This window comes from Monodelphis domestica, chromosome 5 (genome assembly GCF_027887165.1).
Source record: "Monodelphis domestica isolate mMonDom1 chromosome 5, mMonDom1.pri, whole genome shotgun sequence".
Taxonomy (NCBI): Eukaryota; Metazoa; Chordata; class Mammalia; order Didelphimorphia; family Didelphidae; genus Monodelphis; species Monodelphis domestica.
The window spans coordinates 323,652,100-323,669,186 of record NC_077231.1 but is presented as its reverse complement, the minus strand read 5'-3'; the positions used below and the strand labels follow the sequence as shown (position 1 = coordinate 323,669,186).

Below are 17,087 nucleotides of genomic sequence, written 5' to 3'. Positions count from 1 at the left end.
ATTATCCCCATTTGACAGAGGAGGAAATCGAGGCACAGTAGCTGTGACTTGGCCAGAGTCCCACAGGCAGGACTTGAACTCATCTTCTTGACACTAAAGGGAAGGGCTGGATTCTTTGACGTCCAAGGTCCCTTCCAGCCCTAGAGCTACTATCCTATGACCCCCCAACCCCTTCCCAAGTAACCGATGCCCTCCAATTGGGAGGAATCTTGGCATCCCCTTTGCCTGGCCTGGCCGGCGCAGATCCTGCCCCTCTGGCCTCTCCAATGCAAAGGAGAATCGGAGGCAGCAAACTCTGCGCGTGGGCCCTGCTCGGTGGCGCCAGGAAAGGAAGGAGCCTTCGTCTCCGAGTCGGGCCCAACGCAGGGTGGCTTTGGCAGGACCTCATGGGAAGAGGTCCATGGGGGCTCAGCGGGCACTTTTGTGCCCATGCCGGGCCACTCCATAGTCTAGAGAACCAGTCAGGCTGGATGGAAGGCTACTACAAAAGAACACAGAACCTGGCCACAGAGAGGAGGATTTTTAAATTGTGTGTCCAGGGAGAAGGTCGAGCTTTGTCTGGGCACAAAGGCAGGGGCGACTGAGGCGGAGGGTGCTTCGGCCAGGCTGGGAGAGCCTCCGGCCGGCCCCCCCGCTGCCCCTGGCCGGTTGGAGACAGCCCGGCGTCCAGGCAGCGACCACACACCACGTTTCACATCTTTATTCACTGTCATGATTCATGCATACAAAGGAAGGGGAGACGGAGCATCTCCTAGTGGAGGGAGAATTGTGCGGATGGCTTTTGGAAGACCTTCACTGGGGCTCGGCAGCCTGGGGCTCACTCAGAATTCCGGCCCTTCCTTCTTCAGCTTGCTGTAGTCCACATTGACCGAGTAGAACTTGGAAAACAAGAAAGAGAAACACGCTTCGCAAACACTTCGGCACCCATGGGAGGCCGTGCTTGGGGTGCAGTGCGGCCCGGGCACCACTAGGGGTCCCCGGGAACCTTGGGAGCGTGGCCAGGGCCAAGGCTACAGAGAGGGTCTCTGCAGGGCTCGGGCAGAATTCAAGGATTCAGATGTTTCTATCATCACCTGAAGTGCACCCGAGGGTGCCACTGAAGGGGCACGTGTGGCTCTAACGGACAGCTCTTCAGGAAAAGCCACCTCAAGGCACCAAGTGACTGGTCCAAGGCTCTGGGCCCGGCCCTCTGGCCTGAGGGTTCCTCTTGGCTCGGCCGTTTGACTGAAGCGATGCTGCTGGAGGTATGGCTAGAGGCTGCTTGTTCTAAAAGCTGAAGTGCGCTTTCTGAACTCCCTAAAACCCTCTTTAGTCCCTCAACAGCCCTCTTCCAGGCTCCCCATCAGGAGGAAAGCAGAGGGCCTGGCCCAAAGGCTGCCGGTCATCCTGATCTCGGCCCCGGGCAGCCCGGGGGCACAGCGGAGCTGGCAGGGGGGGACAGGCCCCTTTCCCTACCTACGGGTGCGGGCCCTCGGGACCTGCCCCTCATCGTGACCAATGAAGGGTTAGGGAACACCCGCAGCCACTGGCCACCCCGCTTGCACTAATGGGGCGCCGGGGCAGAAGGGCGCCCTGGCACCCAAACGGTGGAAGTGCACCAACGCTGCGGCCCTGCTCTCTGCATGTGCGCAACCACGAGGATCCTTGATCAAACCTGCTCGGTCCTTTCTCAGGCTGGGCACCAGATGAGAAGGGGGCCTTGGAGAAACGCAATGCAAATAGCTGGCTGCCCCGTCAAATGCCCCAGGACACGGCCGAGCCCTTCAGTCGCCCTCGCACCCGCGAGCTTTTTAAGGAGCGAGGCACGTAAGCAGAGCGGGCCTCGTCAGGGTAGGGGCAGGGGCTGAGGACTCTACCCCAGAAGCCCCTCATTGGCTCTAAGGACTGTGGATGGGCCACGGCTGGTGGGAAAATAGGTGAAATGTGGGAGCCTGGCAGGGGAGGAAAGAAACGTGTTTCGTGAGACAAGAAACTATCTGACAGCCTCAGCACCCTGGACTTCCTGCTCAGGGACTGCTCTGTAAGTCCAGCTTCCTTAATCCATTTCTGGGAGGCGAATCGCAGCAAAACATGGAGAAAAGCCTCAAGTGACCTCTTCAATTTCTCCTTTTAGGCAGGTGTAGGACATTAGGATGGACTCAAGGAGCAGCTAGGAAGTACAGTAGATATGAGTGCCAAGTCTGGGTTCAAAATTTGGCCTCAGATGCCTGGTGGGGTGACCCTGGGAAAGTCATTTAACCCTGGCCCTTACCACTCTTCTATCTTACAATCAAAGACAAAAGATAAACATTTAAAAAAAGATTGAGCTCATTCATTAGCCTCTGATAAATGGTGCCCTGGGCCCTTCCAGACCTACAGGGCAGTTACTTGGGGCATTTAGTTTCTGGCATATTGTTTACAAATGTACCCTTCTGCTCTCTCCTTCTGAAGCCCAGTGGCTCCTTTTTGGGACTCCTAAAGGCCTCCCTTACTTTGGCAGCACTGGCCTAGGCACCAGTCACTTCATGGGGAGGCTCTCTTAACCCAAGACACCATCTTTCCTCACCTGTGTGAATCTTAAAACTGCTCAGACTGTACCTTAGAATATTTGGTTATGGCTATTCCCTTATTGTAACAAATGAAGGTACTTGATCAGGAATGCATTGGGAATTTTAACATTACTCCACCCTACTCAGACAGTGCCTTAGGGGAAGATAAAGTTGTAAACTCCTTACTGAACAATGAAAAGTCCTCAACTCATACTTATAGTGAAGCAAAAACCCTTAAGCTAGGTCTATTTTTAGATCTAATACAAAAGGGTGCTAGGTACCTATAAAAGTTGAATTAATCACTAAGAGGTCAAGCAACTTACAAAGGGCAAGCTTAGCAAAGAGATGTGAAATACTCAGAAGATATAATCTAATCAGAGAAGGTGATAATAAAAGAAGATGTGAACTAAGAATGGTCAGTCCTGGGAAAAATGTCTACTGTGATTGGTAGATGTGAAAATTTAGGGGAGGTGACACAAGAGAAAATTTTCTTTAAAAGGAAGGGGAGTTCGAAATTATGGTGAGTTGGAGTTTGGAGTTAGTTTGGAGGAGCTGGGTCTCTGAACTCAGTTCTGGAGTTGAGGATCTCAGTGAAGGACTGGAGTTTTGCTTTAAGACAATCTTGTGGTGAGTGATTAAAGGCTGACTAGTCTCTCCTTCATACTATTTTCTCTTATTCTCTCTCTCTCCCCCTTTCCCCTAATTCCTTCATTTGTGTTAATTAAAATCTCCATAAAACCCAGCTGACTTGGACATTTTCATATTTGGAAATTTTCCCATGGTGACCACTTATTTTCGCAGTTACACCTGTCACTGACCAGCTCAAGAAAGTTCCAAGAAACACCTTCTACTGTGTAGTGCTTAAGACTCCAGTTACTTTTCATTCATAAAACTTCCCTTTTTAGACATTCTTCCAATTGCTTTGATTTCCCATGCATGGCCTTGTTGTTCCCTTAAGTTACCATCCATTCCATTTTCCCTTTTACAATTGTTACAACTCAAGAGTCTTGCCGCAGGGACACAGAATCCCAGAGGAGCAAACAAGGGGGCTGCCTCGGGTTTCCTGCTGCTTGGGAACAACAGAGAAGGCATGGAACGAGGATTTGAAAACCATCTCGTTCCCTTCCCGCTGGTTTGGTACATATCTCCTTCATGAAAGAAGCAATAAGTTCAGGTTGTAATGGCTACTGCTAAGCCACTGCGCTGAACCAAAGACCAGGACGAGACTTCCCTTTCCTATTGGGCCATAGTGGAGAGCATCCCCAGGGAGAGGAGCAGAACCTGCACCCAAACCTGTCTTAGTAGAAGCAGGTGTGTGACTCACTGGTCAGTCAGGTGGGCTTGGAGCATCTTCTTGCTATGAGGGAGAAAGAGTGGGCAGAACTGCAAGACTTTGATTTTAGAGTTGGTAGGAAACCCCTATGATGGGGCAAGTTGGACCTGGAAAACCAACAATAAAATGTAGCCCCGGGAACCAGCTCTGTTGTTTGCTTGGGCCAAGTGTGCTTGGGCCAAAGACCTGAGGCCTTCATCGGCCTGAGGACTTCATCGGAATGAAAGCTCATCTCTATTTCAAAACAGACCAAGAATAGAAAATCATTGAGTTGCCATCATCTCAAATGAAAGCCCATCAGTCAAGACAGGAGGCTTGCTGTGCCTTTGTTCTCAAAGCAACCAGATAAGGGGAACCTGCTTTTTGGTGACCTCCGACCCAAAGGGCAACTACATCTCCCTGACCAATAAACTACAAGTAGACAGAGGAGACCCTGATGTCCTGGGACAACGTAAAGAGGGATGGATGGGAGAGCAAAGAGCCTGGCTTTGAGACCTGCCTCTCCTGTGTCCTTCCCTGGTCTCCTGGGCTGTCAAATGGGGGCAACACAAGTTCCCAGGCCAAGGCCCCTAATGGTGCAGAGCCGTATCTTTAAGCCTCACTCACCAGCCCTAAGCTGGCCCTCAGATCCCTGGAATCCAGGACATAGACCTGGCCACCCTATTTCCCACACAAATTATTTCTGGATTGTGTCAGTGGAGACAGCAGAGAACTCAGATCTCAAATGACAGCTTCTGCCTCATTCTGAAACAGAATGACTTTCACTCCCCTCTAACTCCACAACACTCATTTCTATTGCTCAGGGCCTACTCCAAGCTCCTTTTCCAGACAGAAACAAGTCAGAGAAAGTGGCTGATGCTCAGTTCACTCCTCTCCCTTCATTGCACCCCTTGGAGCTCCCCAGAACTAGCTACAGCAGAGACTGCTTCAGTACACCTAGGGATGAGGCCGAGAGGCTGGATCCCAACTGTGACTAGCACTGCTTAGTTCCTGGCTTGTCTGGAAGCCAAAAAAAGGGAGTGAATAGCCGTCTGAAGAGGCTCAAGACTATTCTCTCTTCCCTTTGGCCCCAGGCTCAGGCCTGCCTGCTGGGGGATCCTTGAGAAGATGTGGGGTCCAGGGCACCAGGAGACTTACCTTGTACTGATCAGTGGGATTCAGCTTGTTCCAAGGCTCAGGGTTGTTCTTCCTGTCCCAGCTAAGGAGGAAAGTTAATTAAGACTGAGACAGCACTGCCCCAGGGAACCTCCCTTCACAAATTGTCCCCTAAAAGGATTTGGCCTGCTAGACGTCACCCCCTAACTGCAAAGACGGCCCAGGAGGGGAGTAGTGACCGACTGCCCCATACCCATCCCACAAAACCCTTTAACCTGGGCTCCAGAGGTCCTTGCACCAGCTTCCTCCCTACCCCCCCAACTGCAGAGGCCCTTCTCCTCTGCAGCATTCATCAGCCCCTCCAGGCTTTTATCCTGGCTGTCTGGCTGTCCTCTCTCCTGAACCCTCCTATGGGGGAGATCCTTCCTGAAATGAGCCTGTCCCCCCCTTTACCTAGGCCCTAGGGAGAGGCTTAGCTGGAGCTTTAGAGACCCTGGGCAAGTCCTAGCTCTAGGCCAGCACTCACCTGACATCAGGGTTGAAGAGTGCCAGACGCATCACGTAGAGTGTGGCCCCTCCACCCCCAGCCCCGATAAACAGGAACAGGGGGATCAGCTGTGGTGGAGAGAAGGAGGTTCAGTTCGGATCCGGGATCCTGGACCCAGGCCCCGCCCCCCCCCCCAGGGTAGGGCCAGACCGAGGTGACACAGAGATCACAGCACTCGGGTTCAAGGCCCGTCTCAGATGCAGCCTGCAGGCCTCCGTCTCCCCTTCTGTAAAGGAATTCTCGGGGCCTTAAATGTCACCTCTCGAGCGAGGCACCCATTAGGGTGACTGGGGAGGGGAACAAGGGAGGGGGCGGGGCTCCAGGGGAAATTGAGACAGCCCCTCCCAGACGCCGGCAGCACCTATCACCTCGGCCGCAGTCTCACTCAAGGGCCGGGGGCACCGAAAAGGAAACTGAGGCCAAGATCTCGGGACGCTCCTCCCTTCTCTCCCTCCAGGTTACGGGGTGCCCCTCCCCATTGCCCCTCAAGGTCACGGGTCTCCGACCCCCAATCCCGCTGGACGCTCACGCTGGGGTGCTTCTTGGCCTGGTTGATGATCATACGAAACATAGCGGCGGCTGCAGTGGGACTCGGCGGCTACGTTCGTTCCCTCGCTTCTTAGCTCCTTTGCGTCTTGTCCCTGGCTCAGCGTCCAATGTCACCGCAAAAGAAGAGGAGAAGGCAGGACAGGCGCTGCGGAACGCACGCACGCGCAAACGCGCCGCCCAAGGGCCCCAGCGCTCAGGACCCCACCCCCTGGGGTTGCCCTTTCCACTGCCTGCTCGCCTAGCCTCCCCCTTGGAGGTGCGACTCCCCACCCCCGCCTCCCTCGCTGTTCCGCGCCAGCTTCTGCATACCCTCTGACCGCCCTGATCGCCACCCCCACCTCAGTGGGGCCTTAGGGGTGAGGACAGGACCCAAAAAGGCGTGAGGTCAACAAGGAAGAGGGAAGGGCGCATGCGTGTTGAGCGCGCGCCACGGGAGCGGCACGTGTCCGCCGGTCGCGCGGTTTGGGGCCAAGGCCAAGGTCGGTCCCTGAGAGAAGTCTGGGCCACAGCTGTTCTGCTCCCTAGAGGCCTTGGCTGACCGGCGGTCACAGCCAGGGGCCCTTGCTGGCTGGAACTGCTGGACCTGGAGCTGTCCGGGGCAGGGAGGTCGGAGGGGGAAATGGAGCCCCCCCCCACTTTGGTCTGTGCCCCCCAGTACATCACCCAGATGTGTCCCAACCCATGCAGTGATGTGCTGGCCCTGAACATGCGCAACCTCCGTGTATCCAAGCGTCCAGCCCCAGCATCTGCCCAAGCTCCTGTCCAGCCCCCAGGCCGTCCCTGGAGAAGCCATCTTCACTGCCTTATTTCGTCCTGACTGTGTGAGGGACGTGTGAGCCCGCGAGTATAAGGAGGGGCTCGGGCTCGGGCCGGTGGATTTCCAGACCATGAAACCCCTTGTCAGTGCAAGCGAGCACCTTCTTTACAGGCTATGGGACTTGCTCATGTAGCCAGTCCTGGCTCCCGCCCACCGTCTGGAACCCGAACAGTGCAGCAAGAGCTCTGGGGAATGAGAGCACCGGATAATGAGCGCCAGCCCTTGCCTCCAAAGAGCTTATTTGGGAAGGCGGGCAAGTACCAACAGCCTGAACCCTGCCTCGGACACAGTGTTCCAGCAAACACCTCCTTTCCCTTTTTGGAATGCCATAGTACCTCCACCCCTTCCTCTCTTGGAATCCTTTGCATCCGTCTAGAAACATTCTCTGGCCTTCCTCTCCAACCAATGGGGATGAAGGCTCTTCCCTTTATACGATCTTGCTTACAGAGAGAATTTACTTATCTGCTGACAATCCCCGTCTGGGCACAAGGATCAGACATTTCATTTCTGTTCTAGGGATCCCAAAGGATCAATGATTATATGTTACTACTGACAAAAAAAAATGGCTTTTTTAAAGAGACAACTAATTCGATAAGTAAGCCATGAAGCACAATTAAATCAATGCAAGCTAAGGCCGGTATCTTATATCTTTTAGTATATTTGCATTTATGTACAGAATTATTTACCCTGGTAGAAAAATTGACAGCCAAAGTGGTTGGGTTTTTTTTTTTAATTATCCCTTTTCTTGTTAATTAAAAAGAAAGACTCCAATCATCCTTTATCTAAAAAACATTTTTCAAGTTTCTCCCATGGTATTATAATCATTTGGCAAAGTTTCATGTCATTGTACAAGAATGGAGAAAGACAAGCTTATTTTCCAACCTTATGCCCTGCCCACTGGCCATCTTCTCCCTCCCTGAGAACCTGGGTTGCTACCCTTGGATCCTGGGCTCTAATAGGTGAACTTTCACTCCATGTAGCTCCTTCCTCTCCATCCCAACCCCCTTTATCTGATCTTGTCTTCTAGAATAAAGGAACCATCTTGCTCTCTCTGCATCTGGAATTGAGCACAATTCCCACCATAAATTAAGTGCTTAGCTGCTTTTCCATTCATTCATTCCTTTGTTTAAAAAAAATGAGGAGAAAGTGGGATCATCCACTTTAGGTCAGGAGAGTTGGTTTCATTTCCCAGAAAGATTCTAGAATGTGTCTCCCTCGCCAGACAGTGATCCCAGAGGCTTTGCCTCCTCCAAACAGATTATGCCAGAATACCCTAGTGGCCCTTTCTTGGGATTACTAAATTAGGCCACTTGAGGAATGCTGTGGATCTTGTTTGCCAAGATTGTAACAAAAGATGGATAGAATTTCTTGTTCCATTTTCTGTGGAGAACATGGAAACACAGAGAAGGGTGTTCTACATGCACTATTGGCTGGTTTAGGAGCCCTTTCAATGGAGATGGCCAACAGTGTTTAATGTCTTGCCAGAAACCCCAAATTTAAAGTTCTTCTGAGAGGATACCAAACATGGTAGTACTAAATTGGAAGGACTTTAGGCTTCTTGTGGAAAGACAAGGCTCAGTAGAAGTGAGGGAGAATGCAATTGTGGGCTGCTAGGTGGCACAATGGATAGAGTGTTGGGCCTAGGATCAAGAATATTCATCTTCCTCTATTCAAATCTGGCCTCAGACACTTAAGGGCAAGTCCCTTGACCCTGTTTGCCTCAGTTCCTCAACTGTAAAATGAACTGGAGAAGTAATAACTTTCTGGTATCTTTGCAAAGAAAACATCAAATGAGGTCAAGAAGAGTCAAACAAGATTGAAAATGACTGAACAACAAATGAGTACATTGCATTTTCTGGGGAGTGAAATAAAGGAAATCCTGTCCTTACTATCTTGAATGTGCATATAAGAACTAGAGGTTCCTTTGGTTACATTCATAAAATCATAGATTTAAAACTGGAAGGAACTTAATCTATTCAATTTACAAATGAGACTGAGGCACAAAGACATTATGGGACTATCCATGATCCCATACAGCTAATGAGTACAGAAGATAGGGTTTGACCTCAGGGTATCCAATGCCCTAGCTACTATGACATTCTGTTTTTGGAAACCTGCACATACACTATATCTGGAGATTTCCCAGAGTAAACTCTCAGTGAGAGCAAAACAAGCCTAAAATAGTTTAGATCTCAAAATCAGACTTTTGTCTGGATGAGCCAAGAGCTCAGGAGGCTCTCCACGGTGGCTTACCATTTTACCACACCATTTGCTCTTGTAAAAGATCTCAGTTAATTGTGCTTCTTTTCTTTTTTCTTCTCAATTGTATTTCTCATACACAAAAATCTATTTTGGACATTTTCCCTAAAATACTTATTAGAGCAGGTTTTACTCTGTTTCTGACAAATAAATGGGAAGCTAAATGGTTTTCCTCGGCAGAAAACTAGGGTTTTCTAAAATGATATGCTTTGAGGCATCCTCTGAGTTGATTCTGCATGGAGTCAAGGTAAAGAGAAGGACCAGGGAGCTCCCCAGCACCCAGGAGATGATGGATATGTATTAGGAAGCACTTTCTGGCAGGTTGGGCTGTTGTGATCATGTCCTGGGGAATGGGGATGGTGACCTTTAAGGAGGTATTTGTAAGAGGTGTAAACCCTAAAATTCCTTAGACTTATAAATGTTGGAAATTTCACCATTGGGAAATTTCATACTTGAAAAATTTCCTATTGATAGTGCGTCTTGGCTATTGGAATGTGAACCCCATTGGCATGGGAGGTTCCTCTCCCTCCCTTCTTAAGATTACTTTAGGACAGAAACCTTTTGCTGAACAATGGAAAGGACTTTGACCTATGCTTAAGCATAGAACAGGAAGTTCTTTGAGTCATGATTGATTTTAGAATTGATACAATGGAGATACTTGGAATCAATCTCCACCCTATTCAGTCCTAACAGAATTGAGTAAGGGCTGCAGCCTAAGACAAAATTTAATTATTCCAATCTCTACCCTACTCAGGTTAACAGGATTTAGAAAGGGCTGTAGCAAAGGATCAAAGATTTAATTATTTGAAAATATGACCTTCAACAGACATGTGCAAAAGCCAGAGACCTCTGGGCGGTCCTGGGTTAAGCTAGAGCCTCCATTGGCACAGGGAAATTGATGGACAGGGATTGGTAGATGTGAGAACTGAGGGGAGGCAACTTGGATGTTTTCCTTAAAGAGAGGGGGGTCTGAAGACTGGGGGTGGTTGAGGAGTTGGCCGGAGTGGTTGCGGTGTGCTCTGAGAAGCTTGCTCTGAAGGAAGCTGAAGGTGGGGGCCTCTGAGACTGTTTCTCCATTTTGGTCACGTGAGTGATAGGGACTGATCTCTTTTCTTTGCCCCAGCTATCTAAGGGCTTGGGCCTTTTGGCCCAGCCTAAACAGAAGGGGTATTTAAGCCCTATTCCCTTCTCTCCCTTTTCTCTCTCTCTATCTCTAATTCCTTTCTTCCTCCTATTGTAATTAAACTCCATAAAAGATTGACTGCTGACTTGAGTTCTCATTTAGGAATTACATAGCTGAATTCCTTGGCGACCTTAAATTAATATATATCAGTCTTTTAAAGTGATTTCCTTATCACAGAGGGCAGATGGTCAAAGACACAGGCTTGGGAGTAAAGCAGGCAGATATGGGGAGATAAAGACAGGAGAACAATATCATCAATCTGAAAGGGGAAGGATGCTTTCAGACACAAAATAAGCACATGACATTTTCTGTTCTTTAAAGGCATTTGATCTTTTTTATAAAATCATAGCAATCACACGGGCCTCAGATTTGGAGATGATGGAAAATTCTTAGCCTGGGAAAATGTGTTTCAGTAGGGTCTTCCTTGGTCTCCCTCACTAGTCTTTTCCACCCCACCTCAGCTAGTCTGTCTTGGAAAGGCACAAATTATCTTTTTTAAGTCATCATTTTTGCCATGTCATTTCCCAGCACAAAACCATCAGTGGCTCCCTATCACGTAAAGAAGGGTTTCCAACCTTGTTAGCCTAGAATTTGTCAGTCTCTGTGACTAATAAACTTACTTAACCCTTGAAGGAAATCAGTGTTGATTCTAAGACTGAAAGTAAGGGTTTTAAAAAAAAAATGCTAGAGATATGATAGTCCTGTTGAATATATTCAGAAAGAGTCTACTTATTTAGGGAAGAAAAGGTGCATGGTGTGCTCAGGGAACACTCTGGTGTGAGGGCTTGTCAAACCCTTTTCAGGATTGCTCTCCACCTTTGGTGTCTTATTTACCCTCCAGCTCTCACCTGGGGCTTCAGGAAGCTGTAGCATGCAATGTGACCACACCTCAGTAAACCACAAGTTGGCCCACTGGCTAAACCAGGATGAGGCCAACTGATAGGCCTCCACCCCATTGGTGAATTAAAGGAGTGCCTCCTCCAAGCACATGAAGATTTCACCCACCAGAAGGGGCAGATGAAAATAATTTGTTCTAATGGCCATGAAGGTGATAGAAGCACCTCTGTGGAGCACCCAGAGCTTGCTCAGACATTGACGCCAAGGTTCAGACCAGTTGTTTTGACTTTTTTTTTTTTGCCACTAGACTTCAATGGTCCAGGAAGAGAGAATGAGGCAGACAACTTTGGGCACCTTTGCCTCACTTAAATCCAATTTATGAATGTCAAAAGATGTGACCAGTAGTATCATGGTCTTCTTTGAGTATGAAGAACTGCCATAGGCAAGGTCCAGCCTCACTTGCAACTCCAGGGATTACCAACAGATACTCGAATGGTCAGTCAAGAAAATAATAAATGGAAGATAGCTGTATATTTTATAGTCATGGGCATGCTTTGTACCTGATAGGTGCTCTGCCATCCCCAGGCCTAGTGTTTATTTTTATACCCATTTTTTTGGCACCCAGATACATTACCTAACACACATGTTTAAATAGATATAATAGGAGAAGTGATACATTAACTTTTTTTTAAACATTATTTTATTTGGTCATTTCCAAACATTATTCACTGGAAACAAAGATCATTTTCTTTTCCTACCCCCCCCCCACCACCACCTTTCCCTCTCCCATAGCTGACGCACAATTCCACTGGTTATCACAGATACATTAACTTTTAACAAAATAACTTGATTAATATTCTATATTCTTGTGTTGTGACTACATATTCTTGACAGAATAAAGGTTTCACACAAGATAACTGATTTTGTCACAGGTAGCTTAATTTTCTCATTACCCTGTGAGGAGTTTTTGAGCTTACAATCAAGGAAATTTACTTATTACTTTTAATAAAAAGAAATAATCGGAAATTCTTAAAGACAATTCAACAGTCATAACATTGAGGTTGAGAGGTACTGAGAACACAATTCAGATTTAATATTAGGCTGATAATTTTTCAGGATTTACTAGGGAGTTTCTCAAGGGGAAGAATCAAGTCACTGAGGCATGATGAAGCTTAGTGTACCTGCACATTTTGCATGGGCCTTTATGATTGATTTGTGTGCTGGCTTCATGAGAATAAGTTTCTGTAAGGTGGAAAGTTCTGGGCTTGACTTGTAGCTACGGTTTTACTGGGAATTATGTACTTAAGTAAAAGTTAACCTATGGTAGTCTTTTTGGATTGGGTTTGAGGGTCTGATCTTTTGGTGATGTTTTGGAGAAATTGTGGCCTGATGGCTCCCAGCAAAGGACAACAACCTGTTTAGAAGATGTAGAGAGTTAAGGCTTCACTTTGGATACTGATCATTTAGTTTCTTCTTATAAAAAATCAAATTAGCTCATCATTTATCTATTTAGAAAACATTTTCTACTTTTACTTATTAGTTCAATGGGTTTCTTCTTTTAAAATTTTTGTTTATCTTTTTGATTTTCAGAATTTTTGTTTTGAGGATTAGTTATGTTTTAAAAATGTGTTCTTAAAAGGTTTTTTTGGGTTGCATGTTCAATTTGTGTTCTTTTTCTGTTTTGTGAATGTAACTATTTTATGCATGTTTAGGGATAAAAAAATTTCCCCTAATGTTTTGGGAGACACACACCCAAGTTTATAGGAAGGTCTTGCCCTAAGAATGAGAGACTCAAATTCCATTCAAGTATGAAAAAGAATTTTATTTGAAGAAGCAATGGTTTATGATGGTATAATAGCCTAATAGCTGGTGGAATATTCTGGGGGCTGATCAGGGGCTCATAGAGTAGCCTCTTTGGAGGTGATAGAATGGAGTAGCATCTCCCCTGTAGAGTGGCAGCTTTTACACCCTGTGGATGAGGGTTGGCATATTTATTGGGGTCTAGGAGATTGTCATCTCCCTTTCCAAATTCAGGTGGAGGTATGTTTTATTGCCATAGGGGATAAATTTATGGGCAAATTTGTGGGATTATTCTGGAATGCCAGAGTCCTCAGTGCACAGGTTCCATGTTCCCCCATTGTCCACCTTGTCATCATTTGTCAGTGTGAGAGAGTTCTCACTGGCCTTATAGGCTGACCACAAAGGTTGCGACAAAAACCCTCAAAAATTTCTGTGAAATCTCTTTTCTTTCTCTCTATTACTTGCTTCTGTTAGACATTCTTTTTAAACGTACTAACTCGGCTTCAAAACACAGCTGCAAGAGCAGGTGAGTAAAAAACATTTTGATTTCTCCTTAAATTAAATAGAACACAGCTGTTTTAAATCTTAGCAACAGGGCACTAAGGTCCTGGCTAGGAGAGCTGTTTCTAAATATCTTTTCCTTTAGGGAACAACTGCCTAGATTAGGATTAAGGGAAATATGGAGAAGAGCTTTTGGCCTTGTCCTGCTCCCCTACTTTAGAAATATGTGGCTAAAGCCAGTTCACAACTTACTTAACAACTGGCTCATCAGCTCCATGACAAAACTTGTAAAATTCGTATTCCTTGCCTCTCTGAATTTGCTCATACCATGGAGCTTATGGCAAAGTATAATGGACACGCTACTCCCCCTTGGGACTTTGATTCTTATAGCTGTAATATTGTATTTCCTTACAAAACCCACTTCTCAGTCAAACCAAACAAGTGTTCCTTCTACTACTCAACAAAATGCAGAAATAAATACTCGGCTTGAGCTTATAGAGGAAAGTCGGGGGAGATCGTAAGCTTTTATGAGAAATGTTGAGAGAGTTAAGAACATTATCAGAATCTCTGTCCCACCTTGCTCTGGACACTAACCCTCCTAGCCAACCCACTGCCCCCCCCAACTCGGCCTCAGAACCCCCTACTCCTAACCAACCCACTCCTCGCCCTGCCCATGCTTCCGATCCCACACCCTCCACCCTAAGTTCACACCCTACTCATTCCTCCAACCCTAACACCTCTGTATCCTTTCACCCTTCTTCCTTTGCCCCTCCTTCCCACCCCGCCCAATTCAATTCCCATACCCTTCCTACCTCTGATCTTTCTGGCACTAGGGGACAACAAATGTTAAAGAGACAATTAAAAAATAAGAGAGAAACCATAGCCCCTTTGCAGGAATCCATGGATAAATCAGTAACCTGCCACTTCTGTGGGAAGAAGGGCCACAGAATGATAGAATGTAGACTTTTTCTCAAGATTATCGGAAGGAATACACAGTTTAATAACAACTTTAGAAATAACTATAGAAATGATGATAATAATCATAGAAACCACGATTATAGAAATAACTATAATGACTATAGAAATAAAAACTTTAGAAACCAAAACTTTAGAAATAGGAATTGGGAAAATAATGATAGTGCTCCAAATGAAGAAAATGAAAATACCCAACAACAATATATAAGAAATGGTGCTCATCCAAAAAATACTCAAGTTGCTAATGCCCCTCAGGGGGTGCCCTTCAGGGGGGTGCCCAAGGAATCTCCCAAACACAATGAAGGTGTCTTGGGGGGGGGGGGGCTGGGGCACAGGAATCAAAGGATACAACCTTTGATTTTCCAGACCCTGATGTCCTACTCTCCATTGTCCCTATCCACTGCCATACTAGTGTAAACCTCAAAATTCCTTAGACTTATAAATGTTGGAAATTTCACCATTGGGATATTTCATACTTGGAAAATTTCTTACTGATAGTCTATTGGAATGTGAAACCCTAGGCATGGGAGGGTCCTTCTCCTCCCTACCTAAGACTACTTTAGAACAGAAACCTTTTGCTGAACAATGGAAAGGACTTTGACCTATGCTTAAGCATAGAACAGGAATTTCTTTGAATCATGATTGATTTTAGAATTGATACAATGGAGATACTTGGAATAAATCTCCACCCTATTCAGTCCTAACAGGATTGAGTAAGGGCTGCAGCCTAATCAAAGATTTAATCATTTGAAAATATGACCTTCAACAGACATGTGCAAAAGCCAGAAACCTCTGGGCGGTCCTGGGTTAAGCTAGAGCCTCCATTGGCACAGGGAAATTGATGAACAGTGATTGGTAGATGGGAGAACTGAGAGGAGGAACTTGGATGGTTTCCTTAAAGATAGGAGGGTCTGGAGACTGGGGGGGGTGGGGTTGAGGAGTTTGGTCAGGGTGATTGCGGTGGACTCGGAGAAGCTTGCGCTGAAGGAAGCTGAAGGTAGGGGCCTCTGAGACTGTTTCTCCATTTTGGTCACGTGAGTGATAGGGACTGATCTCTTTTCTTTGCCCCAGCTATCTAAGGGCTTGGGCCTTTTGGCCCAGCCTAAACAGAAGGGGTATTTAAGCCCTATTCCCTTCTCTCCCTTTTTCTCTCTCTCTATATATCTCTAATTCCTTTCTTGCTCCTATTGTAATTAAACTCCAAAAAAGGCTGACGGCTGACTTGAGTTTTTCATTTAGGAATTACATAGCTGAATTCCTTGGTGACCTTAAATTAATATATATCAGTCTTTTAAAGTGATTCCCTTGTCACACTAGTGAACCCCATGTTACCTTAAAGGTGGGTAACACCTATTATAATTGTCTCTTAGACACTGGAGCTACCAGGTCTGTATTAAAGAATGTACCTGATTTAAATTGTTATTCTGTTGACTCACAAAGTGTAGTGGGAGTATCAGGAATACCCCAAAGAGTTAAAAAAAACTTCCCCCTAGAATGGTGTCTGTAGGACCCCTAGAGGTACAACATTCCTTCCTTTTGATTCCTGACTCCCCTTTAAATTTGCTGGGGAGGGACCTTCTATGCAAACTCAGAGCCACAATAACTTGCTTCCCAGATGGTTCCTTATCATTGGAAATACTAGCGGAATCTTTAAATTTACTCCCTGTTCTTCTCTCAGAGAGCCAAGAGGCAAAAGAGCTTCTCATTTTTATAATACCTGAAGATATACCAGAGTCTCTTTGGGCCACATCTTCTTCCGATGTAGGCTTACTTAAATCTGCTGTTCCTGTGCAGATAAAAACTAAATCAAGCCCACCTCCTTCCATTCCTTAGTATCCCCTCTCAAAAGAGGCAATTGAGGGTATTACCCTAGTAATTAACTCATTAATTAAACAAGGAATAATAATCCCTTCTAAATCTGAATACAACATGCCCATCCTGCCCATTAAAAAAACAAAAAGAGGGCCCAATGGTGCAGGATTTGAGGGCTGTGAACAACCAAAGAGACACTCTGTAGTTTCCAATATCAATACAATTATTTCCTCTATTCCTAGCACAGCTACATATTTTACAGTAGTAGACTTGTGCTCAGCTTTTTTTTTCCATACCCATACATGAGAATTCCAGGTATATCTTTGCTTTCACCTGGCAAGGCTGGAGTAATTTGCCACAAGGTTTCATAGACCGCCCAAGCTTATTTGTGCAAATTTTGAGCCAAGATACAGATAATATAAAATTTAAAAACAGCAAAATTAATCAAATATGTAGATGATCTACTCTTGGCTTCAACAGATGTGGAAGCATGACAGGAAGATAGCAAACAAGTTCTTTTGGAATTGCACAAAAGAGGGCATAAGATCTCAAAGGATAAGGTTCAGTGGTGCCTCCCTAAAGTAGAATATTTGGGGTTCATCCTGACTGCGGGTACCCACTTTATTTCTCCAAAATGAATTGAGAATATTCAAATTTTAAGCACTCCTACCACTAAGAAACAGTTGAGAGCAATTTAAGGAGCAACAAGGTTTTGTAAACAATGGATTCTTTGCTATGGGGAAATTACTAAGCCCCTTATAGCACTAACAAAGGATTTGGTCCCAGAATCCCTAAAATTAGAGCCAGAACACTTGTGAGCTCTATCAGAGCTAAAAATGGCTATCCTGTCT

General features: G+C 46.2%; 1 protein-coding gene across 2 annotated transcripts; it reads right to left on the bottom strand.

Moving 5' to 3' along the window:
• Positions 1-685: 685 nt before the first annotated feature.
• NDUFA4 (NDUFA4 mitochondrial complex associated) lies at positions 686-10,890 on the bottom strand. Of its 2 annotated transcripts, XM_001376447.4 has the most exons (4): positions 6,033-10,890; positions 5,483-5,571; positions 4,999-5,059; positions 686-878 (listed from the first exon to the last, which is right to left on the bottom strand). In XM_001376447.4, exons 1-4 carry the CDS (start codon positions 6,072-6,074, stop codon positions 822-824), a joined length of 249 nt encoding a protein of 82 aa, XP_001376484.1. In that variant the 5' UTR covers positions 6,075-10,890; the 3' UTR covers positions 686-821. The 2 variants fall into 2 exon arrangements, with proteins under 2 accessions (XP_001376484.1, XP_056656567.1); XM_056800589.1 differs by having other exon boundaries at positions 686-5,059; positions 6,033-6,242.
• Positions 10,891-17,087: the final 6,197 nt, after the last annotated feature.

Coding starts and splice junctions, on each gene's coding strand:
- NDUFA4 (XM_056800589.1), bottom strand. CDS start 6,074: ATGTTTCGTATGATCATCAACCAGGCCAAGAAGCACCCCAGC. Junction 5,572..6,032: donor AGGCCAAGAAGCACCCCAGC/GTGAGCGTCCAG, acceptor TCTCCACCACAG/CTGATCCCCCTGTTCCTGTT. Junction 5,060..5,482: donor CTCTTCAACCCTGATGTCAG/GTGAGTGCTGGC, acceptor TTTCCTCCTTAG/CTGGGACAGGAAGAACAACC.